General features: G+C 42.4%; 1 protein-coding gene across 1 annotated transcript in view; it reads right to left on the bottom strand.

Moving 5' to 3' along the window:
* Positions 1–1,806: 1,806 nt before the first annotated feature.
* Positions 1,807–10,735, bottom strand: part of chchd6b (coiled-coil-helix-coiled-coil-helix domain containing 6b) — a 51,552-nt gene continuing 42,623 nt past the window's right edge. Inside the window, exon 8 of the mRNA XM_083972801.1 lies at positions 1,807–2,119. Within this exon, the coding sequence (XP_083828927.1) occupies positions 2,096–2,119 (24 nt within the window). The 3' untranslated portion in view covers positions 1,807–2,095. The remainder of the gene's footprint in view (positions 2,120–10,735) is intronic.

Here is a 10,735-nt window from a genome sequence, read left to right as displayed (position 1 = left end):
GGCCAGTTACCATGGCAACCTCAATCCCATGCCTTTCACAGTAATAAGGTGGGAAAAGAAAAGCATGGCACTGAAGGTGCAGGGTTGACATGGAGCCGGAGGAGAAGGAGGGAGTGAGTGAGAAATAAATCAACTTCTTAGAAGATGCTATAAAAAAAAAAGAAAAAAGAGTTTCAGCTGTGGCCCATCGTCATGATGAGAATCAGTCAACTCGAACAAACCACGGCTTCCTTAAATAAAATAGAATAAAAACAACCAACATCACTTCTCCATCAAGATTGTGTTTATCTCATTTTGTCACCAAACCACATTGAAAACATCTCATAAAGCCCAGTCTTCCAGTTTTTTCACCCATTGTGCTCTCTTATCCGATGTATTGGTGAAATATCCCTGATATTTCTGTAATTCAGCCATTTTAATTAAAGGGGGTGGGTTTCTAATAAAAGCCAAATGGCAGATAGCAGTGCCTGGGCTTTTCAGGAGCTTGTTTAATCAGAGAATTGCTAAATGGGAGAAGGCAATAACAGAGTGAATAGAGGCTGGTATTTGTAAAGAAATGTCACGGAGAGAGGAGGGATATGAGAGTCACTGGCTAAAACCTCTAATACAGGCCTGGCTTTAATATAGGTAATATGTGCATCATGTCTGTCGGGCTGGAGCTGCCTAATCCCTGGAGGAGGAGAGTTTGTAGTAGGTGGTGTTCACAGACTCGCACACAAAACTGGACTGGCAGAAAAACACACACACATTCACATTCACAGACTCCTAAATCAATTTCTTTATCATTTCATTGGTCTCTGTCTTTCACTTTAGTGGATTTCTATAATAGAGCATATATTGTATAGATTTGGTCAATGGCACTGTGCATGTTACGTGCTGATCGATGCCGTGGTGGCAAGTGGGAGTGAAACCGTGATCAATAGATCACTGCTCGCAGCTATCATTAACGAATACACTCTACTACATTCACATTGACTGCCACTTGTGTGAATGTGGATTTATATCCAGGCGGGGTGAGTATGTGGGCATATTATAAGGCCATTAATATTCTCGCTGTGTCTGCTGTGCGATTGTGTGTGTGCGTGTGCGCAATATGTGTGTATGCATGCATGTGTGTCTGTGTGTTTATGCGATAACAAGCCTCCGTCGTTCCGAGGGTGGCCAACCATGTCCATATATAAGTGGAAATGCGTCTTCACTGTGAGTTCCTCTCTTTCTCTCTCTCACACACACACATATATATACACAGTGAGAGGGTTAAGTGTGTGTGTGTATGTGTGTGTGCAGAGAAGTGCTGTGAGCTGTAGCTCTGTGTGCTGACCTTCAGGGTTATCTGGAAGGCTCCTCCACACCTTGCTGCTAGCACCAACCCCTGCTGTCACCATGGAAACACCGCTAGCAGGGACAATATGTGGCCTGTCCAGTGTGTTGCTCATACGCACGCATTCACGCAAGCACCTTTAACGTGACGACACGCGGGTACACGGGTTCGCTATAGAGAGAGAGACACACACACACATACACATATGTATAAATAAATGCACACTTCACTATTCATCTGTCGTCCACTTCATTTATCCCTCATTTCCTTCACTTTCTTTCCCCTTCCCTCTCTCTTTCTCTCTTAATGAAACCATGAGCACGACACACAATCAAGCCCCTGGGCCTGCACAGCATTGTCAGAAGGGTGCACACGACCCCATTTCCAGTAGTGGAAGCATTATTAGCGTGCCGTGACAAGAGACAGTCATCCACCACCACTGCAACACACACACATACACACACAAAGACACACAACCTGCAGTCTCATCACCACCAGATCACTGGGATTTATTTCAGCAGCGGTAGGGGTGTGCCGGCGCAACTTGACAATAAATCAACACATCATACACTCTGGAGTGACAAGTCAAGATAATACACTCAAAAAACCAAGGAGGATCGTGAGTGCGAAAGAGGAGGTGGTTATTCAGCAATGGTGGCTAAATAAATGGATGGACGGATGGATAGGAGAAGGACAGGAGGCGAGAAATGAATGGGTGTGACGACGTGTTCTTCGCTTCTTCACTTCTTCCGCCCCCGACGTTCTTCGGGATCCTCAGCCGTGATTCGTATGTAAGCTCTGAAAAAGGCAGGAGAGACAGAGACAGAGAAGGAGAAAGTGTCAAATTATGAATTTACATTATTAGAGCCCAAGGGGAAAGTCAGAAAAGTCAGGCTTCAGTCTCTCACAGAAAAACACAGCAGCAGAGTACCACCTCTAAACATCTAAATATCACTGAGAGAAAACTAAGCACTTGTCCTGTTTTCCTGAAACTTCATCTAGACTCATGTCAGCAGCAAAGATTTGAGGTTAGATGCTGACTGTACAGCTAGCTAAGTCGTTCTCTGAGCAGAATTGGAGGAAATGTTTGGAGCAGATATTTTAAATGAATTTCTTTCATATACTTTCACTGACTTAAATTGCAATTACGTAACTGAGTACATGCCCAGGGAGACAAGGAGCAAACTTTATTTTTGGTGAAAAACATGCTCAAAGGGCAGCAGGGTTGCAAAGCAGATAACTCCAGTTCTTCTAGCTCCTTAGACCTGAAGCACAGCCCCAGGTTTTAGCGAGACGATCCTCACTTACTTAAGAGACAGGACTCATCTGTCAGGAACTTCCTTTGGAGAACAGGAACCAATTTAATTTGAAATGACAAGGTTTTTGATGTGGGCTGACTCTTGCTCTTGCATTTAATCAACTAACTGGACAACATTTTCATTGATCCGTGAGTGTAAGACACAGAAACATGATGTAAACACTCTGAGGCTCGTTGAAGAACTGCAGCCTGTTAGACGTGTCGAGTGCCGGTCTCTTGTTATAGAAAGTCTGCCCTCTGCCCTGGAAGTGTTTGGCCTGGAGCTAATACAACTGGTGTTTAACTGCATGTGGCAACACAGGAAAAACTAAAAACTAAAAAAAGAAAGAAAAAAAAAGGCAACTGCTAAAGGCCACAACACACACACACACTATAATCCAGTGAATCACAGTAGCTGCAGGGTAGGTGTGAAGTGGTTTATTGGTACAATAGACCTACACTTGAGATATTTTGACCACACTCATAAACTGACCAGAGTGATTTTTTGTGAAATTGATGTGCAACAGCAACGACTGCAACAGACCAAGTGACAATTTAAACAAAAACAACCTTTGAGCAAGGCACTTTAACGACAATGACTTAAACTCAGAGAGCTTGTAAGAGCCCTATACTTGCTTATCAGTGGTGTAGCAGTTGTGGAGGATGAAGGTAAAGAGCAGAGAGAGCCTTATGTAATTTATAAGTCGATGCATAATATGGAAGGGGTGGAGGGGGCTGAGGTGGTGTGTGTCGACTGTGGAGTGTGTGCATGTGCTCCTCATCCAGCCAGACAATCATCTGCAGAGCCCCTCTTTCATTATTACACACTATGCGTATGTATGTGATTGATTACTGAAGATTTTAGAGGATATTTTACTGCATTTGTTGTATTGCCTATATGGTAATGGATGAAAGCATTAGAAGAATCGGAGGATGGTAACAGAGAGGCTGCTCTGCATCAGTTAATTTGGACTGCAACCATCTTTTTTTAATGATTTTTTAAAAATGTTCTCCATCAGGAATTTGCTTACACATACCAAAAAACAGTGATTTACAAATAAGTCAACAGTGAAACTACAGAGCTGAAAAAAATGTTGCTTCATAGTTAATGAATAGGACCTGACTGTTAATGTGAGGCTATTCCTTGTCACTGGCTGGAAAGCAAAAATGCATTAATATGCACTGGCATGTGACTGCAGTAGATTGTTGTGACGACTTAACAGATGACTGGTTTCTTACTGGGTTCAAACTTTTGCTATAAGATGAAGGATCTAATTCGGAAACACAACACATTTGTTTAAAACAAACTCCCAACTGTTTACTCTTCTTTGAAAGTTGACAGAAAAATTTGAGCTTTTAAGATAAACCCACATTCTATTATATTTACGTTTGGATAGATTACACAAACAGCTCCTGTAGAGCAGCCTCGCACATTTGATGTTTGTGTTTCAAAACGCTTCTGAAGTGACTTGGTAAGGTTTAACAATGAGATTATTAAGGATGTTTTTACGTGTGTTTATGTTTTAGAAAGCCAGTCTACTATAAGGCGCATCAATGCACACACACATTCAGACAGTCAAAACACACAGTCACAGAGAGACACACAGGGCAACCCAGGGTTAGTGAAGCATTAGCTTGTGGCTGCTGGGTGGGCTAGTTGGCATGCTAACTACCCCGGCGCTCGGCTGGCAGGCAGATATGCTGGCGGGCAGGTTAGCTGTTCACTTGCCAAGTGCATCCGAGGGCATCGCAGCTTGTGCCACTGAATTGGAGATGAGCGGCAAATGTGACAAGGGGATTTCGCTTTGCTGTTCCACTCACGTCCCGAGATATAAAAGGGGGACAATGTGTGTCTGCGTACGCGCATGCAGAAAAAGAAAACGCACTATTTGTGTGAGTGTGGCTATGGTTGTTTGTGTGTATGTGTGTGCGGGGAGCTTATGCCGACCCTGTGTGTGTATATGATTGCATGTCTGAGTGTGTGTGTGACGCACTCATATACAGCAGTGTGATGGGACATTATGCCTCATGCATAGTGTATGAACGAGTTCCTGAATTTCAAACTGACCCCTCGCACCTCCCACAGTACACACAGTTCAATTTGGTGCCCCAGGCCCAAATTTGGACTGCCGCCATCCACACTTGGATAATTCAAAGACGGGAAAAGCTCTTTATGCACGTCACCTTGGGCTAGGAGGGCAGCCAAATACTCCGGCTCTAGGTCTGCACTGAATTTAAGACTTTTGCCAGTTTATTAGGTACACTAAGTTAAAGCTAATGCAATTTAATCCATGTGCTCTGCAGTAAATCCTACCCTTCTGAAGGTTATAATCTTTGGCTACTACTCTATTTCATTTGTCGGAGCCAGACGTTACGTAGCAGTAAATGTATTGCGAGGTGAAAAATAGCCACAACGTGATTGGCTGTCCTCCATTATTTCCGCTTTCTCAATCTTACCGACATTAGCTGGAACTTATTTTTACTCTCTGCCGGTGCAAAAAGTGCAAAGTTGAACCAACAACTGCACTTCATTATCACCGACTCCGGCTGAGATGGAAAAGTGTCTGTGGAGAGATTAGATTTGAAACACACAAAAACACTGATTCGCACACACAAATACAGACACACAAACACATGTTTTCTTCCACCTGTCAGCTTCCATCCAATTAGAGAGCAGTGTGAGGAGCAGATAGCAGATAGAGCAGCAGTGTACAGTACACTCATTGGGGGTGGGGGGGCGTTGTTCACCCCCATGGTCATAAGCTAATGGGCAACATACAGGCAGCAGCCCAACATGTAAACCCACATCTGCACCACATATAATAAGACGCTCACTCACGCACATGCACACACGAACACACTAGACTCGCTCACTTGCCTTTTCTCTGTGAAAAACAAAAATAATAGACAAGTAGAAAATCAATAACTGTCTTCTCTGCTCAGCGCTAACAGCACTCAGTTCTCTCCCTCTCTCTGGAGGGACGGAGACAGTTGCCAGGCAGGACTGTCAATCAGACGCTCGCAGAGTGGCCGCGGCTACGGCTGCTTTATAAACACACAACCATCCACTGATTACACAGTCAGTGAGACAGCCAGACAGTCAATTAGTCAGCCAGTTGAGGAAGACTCGCAGTCACACAGTTAGTGGCTTGGTTTTGTGCACAGACTGGATCTGAACTGTTCAGTCAGTCAGTCAGTGTGTTTGTTGGTCAGTCAGTCAGTCAGTCAGTACACCTCACTAACCAAACAACCGACTGAGTATTGATTTAGTCCGAGAGCTGTTTAGTTAGTTAAGTTGCTAAATAGAAGAATGAGGTTGTAACACGTCAACTCAACAGTTCATTTAAAGAGTCATTGATTTAACGTGAGCCACTGATGTGATTTGATGGAAACATTTATGAAAACATGTCGTTAAGGGTGAGACGATAATTAAAGGGCAGAATATCTCGATGGCAAACACGTACGTATTGTACAGTGCAAATGACTTCATCACCTTCGTCTGTCAGTCCGACACTTCTGACCTGACTGAAGCATCGTGACATCTATTAGATGGATGACCAAGAAATGTTGTGCAGCATTTCACCCAGAGGATGATGCTGATGAGTCTGGTCAGCTCCTGAATTTCTGCCTCGACCTTAACAGTAATATCTGATACTGACTGACTGAGTGTGAAAGTTACACCACTGGTCAGCTAGTGGTGTTAAAGAGTTTCCCCACTGGTCATTGCTCCTTCAAAATAGCCAAACTGGTCATCAGGAGGGAGTGTTAGTGAGAGGAGAGCCACATGAGGCTGGACCTTCCTTCTACAGATACACCTCTATACCTCTCCATATACAGCGTATGTACACAATGATCCTGAAGATCCAACACGTTTTCAGCAAATTCTCTGAAATATTCATGCTCAGTGTTCAAACTACTGAATTTCCACTGAATAAGGTAAAAACACTGGAGCTACTGTGCACAGAGAAGGAGGAAGATTATAAAGTATTTAGACAATAGCGGGCAAGTATTCGAAACTCAACAGATTTTGAGGCTGAGCATCATTTCAACATCCAATATGAACCATCCCAGGCCTCCCACGTGCCCTTCAGGTGAGGACCTTTGATGCAGGTCGCCCCCCTCATGCACTCCACATGTCTGTCATTTCCACTGGCAGCCTTTGAATAAAAGAAATTCAACCACGTGGAACATGTGCTTTGATTTAATTCCACATGTAATGTAATGTAATGTAATTCAGTGAGTCATGTTGTCTTTGCTGTTGTGAACATTACTAGAGTTTACATTTCAGTGTCATTATCAGTGATTCCTGTATGTACTTGCTTACTACTTACTGTACATAATCACAATGACACTGTCTCGCTCTGGATAAGCAGGAGAAATAATAATGCTCCTTAAAAATGAGAACAATTGGAACCATTCCTTTAACACAAATCTTAACATCACTGTACATGTAACGTGCAGACCAGATGAGCTCACATTAAACAGACTGAGCAGCAGCTACCGTATCTAACAAAATGATCATTAAGATGTGAATGTTAACAGAGTAAAACAGCACCTCAGTTGTCACCTAAGCGGATCCCTTTGTCACACTTTACCCCAACGCCTTATCTGCAGCCAAATTAAGTGAGACTCATGGCCGCTCAAAGCCGACAGGAGAGAAGTGATCACATCCTGTCTGACAGAGAAAGTCTGCAGCGCGGAGGAGATGTTCGGCCAGGTGCTGATGGAGTGCTGTATAGATTTGAAAAGCCAGAGAAAGAACAAGTGTTGGAGGATGGAGGTGTGTGTGTGTGTGTGTGGGGGGGGGGGGGGCAAGAGAGAACAGCTAATCTTTATATGGCCTCTGCCTTCACACGATGGTCGCCTTGGAAATGATGGATGTGAGGCAGATCAGGGATGGAAGGAGGGAAAGAGAGAGATGTGAAGAGACAAAAATATGTGAGCTTGTATGTGGTGAGTGTGTGCGCGCGCCGTATATATGAGTGCCGTCTAACATGATATCCTGTCACACATGTTTTGTTTTTTTCACCTTACCAAAGCACACTACTGGTATGAAATGAGAACAAAAAGCAAATCTAATAACAGTGATTTATAGAATGAAAATGGCAGCGAGAAATTATGGACATCGGGTTTGTATTAGTACAATTTTACAGTGAGCAGCCACCACACATAAGCTGTAATCAGGGTGGTAGGAGTAGTGGCGCGTATTCTGTAAAGGCGATATTAATGACAGGGATATTACAATATACACAACTGTCTGGGTGTGTATATATGGTAGTGTGTGTCCGTGTGTGTGGATGTGTGTGTGTGTGTGTGTGTGTCTGTTGAAGGGCCAGATTGCTGCTGAATAGAGTGGTTCTGTTATCAGATTAGAGTTAGCAGGCAGGCCAAGGCTCACAGTGGGGCTCACCACCTGCTACTACTGATAGCCACACACACACACACACACACACACACACACACACACACACACACACACACACACAAATACGCACACGTTTTCTTTCTACTCACCAACCCCTAAAATCTGACTTTTTTTTGTCTCACTCTTTTCTTTCTCTCCCACAGTAATGATTGACAGCTTCTACTCCTCTCTCCTCTTCCTTCAATACTTCCTGCCATCCCTTCATCCCTCCCACTGACAGAACCTCTCCACTTCTCTCCATTCATCCTCTCTACATTTCCTCCATCATCCACTCATTCCTACTGTATCTCTCTCTTACAGTTTTCTATTAACCCTTCCTCACTGACAGGACCCTCCTAAGCCTCTTTCTCCCTCCGTTTCCACTCTTTCATCATCACTCTCCATCCATTCCCCCACTGACAGGCACCTTCTATTCTTCTTACATCCCTGTTTTTTTCCCTCTCTCTCTTCATGGCTGGAAATGGTAGAATTCCTCCTCTTTCTATATCAATCAACTTCTTCACCTGGACGAACTCAACAGGTTTGAATAAGATGACTTGACATTTTTTTTTAGGGATGTTCGATACCATTTTTTTCAGGCCGAGTATGAGTAAGAGTACTCATCAATACCGAGGACTTATACTTATTTATATGTATGTAAATAATAAATATATATATATATAATGTACATAGCAGAAACCCTGGTATTTGTATAAAGATTGATTTTTCTCCCCTAGAGAACTGGCGGCTGGTATCGGCAGCCTTTACGAGTACCGGTACTTTGAAATAAGGCCGGTATCTGCCTGATACCGATACCTGGCTGCATCGGTACTCGCCCATCCCTAATTTATAAAACTTTTTTTTTTATGGTATTTGCTTTGTTCAGAGGACACAAGGAAATAGCAGAGTGTTTTTCATGGGTGACGGTCTTAGCATTTTGTCAGGACTGGATGTTGTCTGAGAGGTGCGTGTGACGCTCCTGGCACCACATTTAGAAAAGGATGGCTGCCTGCTTACGTGGGTGACTTTGTGCTTATAAGTGGTTTGTGTGGAAAATGTCAACTAAAATGTTTTGAAGAGGCTGAATAGCTTTATGTGGATACACACGCTGCTAAGATACTGACAGACATGTTTGTGCACATACACACATAGCCGTGCAACACACACACAATCACACACACACACACACACGGCACAACTGATGGAGGTGACATTAAGAGAGAGGAAAAAAAGCCCACAGCACTTTAACATGGGAGGATCTATCTGTGAACCCACACACTCCAGACTCTTCACTCCAAACACACGCTCATGCAAAACCAGCATTATTTTCTCTTTTTAAATCTGTTTCTTTGTACTCTGTAATAGAAGCTCTAAGGGCTTTTAAAGAAACTCAAGGTGAGTCTCTGTAGACACACTTTACACTCTTGACCATTACTGATGCATAATACCATCTCTCTCTGAATTCTAATGCTGACCACAAAGACTGCACTGAGCTTGACGTTTACTGAGGTTGAGCAACTAAAACTAAGTTCACTGTTCATGAATTAATCTTTAACTATAAGATTAGGAGATAAAAGAAGGTAAAGTTACACATCAAACCTGAAAGAAAAATCAATGTGGCTTGAATTAAAAGCCAACAGAGAGGTATCTGTAATATAGGTGACCTATATATTAATGAGAACTGCACATAACGTAACATCCCCCTTTTTTCTTTTTAACAGATATTTACAAATTAAAGACTATGTACGGGAGCATATGACTAATTTTGAAATCTTGGATGAGAGTGAGTCCCTGGAGGCAATAAATAAATTTGATCCTGTTACTCGCAGGACGCTCTCCCTTTTTTCTTTATTTTTAAATCAGATCTTACATAAAAGAACTCAGCGGGACTTAAACAGGCGTGGGCGGTCTCTGTGAATGTGGAACTAAAAGATGAGGTCTGGGATGACCGTTTAAAGAGTATAAATAATTGTTCGGTCAACGCCAGACATACCTAAACAGTTTAAAACACTGCAGAGACTCTAGTTTCACCTGTTTGAAATGTAATCACGCCTGTGATCGGTAATTTTACACACATTTCTTTCTAGTGGTGCAGTAAACTTTACATTACACATATTGGAGCAGCACATTTCATTGGGAACCTGATCCGCTCATACTCATAGTGATCATTGGATACAACCAGGTCTGAATAAAAGTATCTGATAAAAATAAAATAAAAAAAATAATCTGTTTGGTTTGGAAATGGTGACTGCGAGAAAGTTGTTAGTGTGAAAACTGGACTTTGTATGATGATTGTCTTTGTGAGAAATGGCAAACACACTATATCTATAAAGACTGAAATTTTATAATGAAGATAGAGGAGGTGTGTTTGATAAGATCTTAGTGAATCTTTGTCAGAGAAAGGAGAAATGTGTTATGTCCAATTTGCAAAGAAAAAATTGCTTTGTAGTTTGCACTCAACTAAATTATAAGTGTGGGGCTATTATTATAGTATTTAGGATGTACTGTGTTTGAGTTTTTTCTTCTTTATATTCATGCTATGCTCTTAAAAAAACATACATGTATACAGTCCACATATTGACTGTCAATCATCAAATGGATTAATTGAGTAATCACCCCTGCACTAGGACAAACCTTTACCTTGACCAAGCCTCTGTTTCCACTTAAATCCAGCCCTGGCCATCATAATACAATACATAATACATGAAAAACA

The sequence above is a fragment of the Trachurus trachurus genome (genome assembly GCF_905171665.1).
Source record: "Trachurus trachurus genome assembly, chromosome: 5".
Lineage (NCBI taxonomy): Eukaryota > Metazoa > Chordata > Actinopteri > Carangiformes > Carangidae > Trachurus > Trachurus trachurus.
Note: the sequence above shows the minus strand (reverse complement) of the source record. Positions and strands in the feature narration are given on the sequence as shown.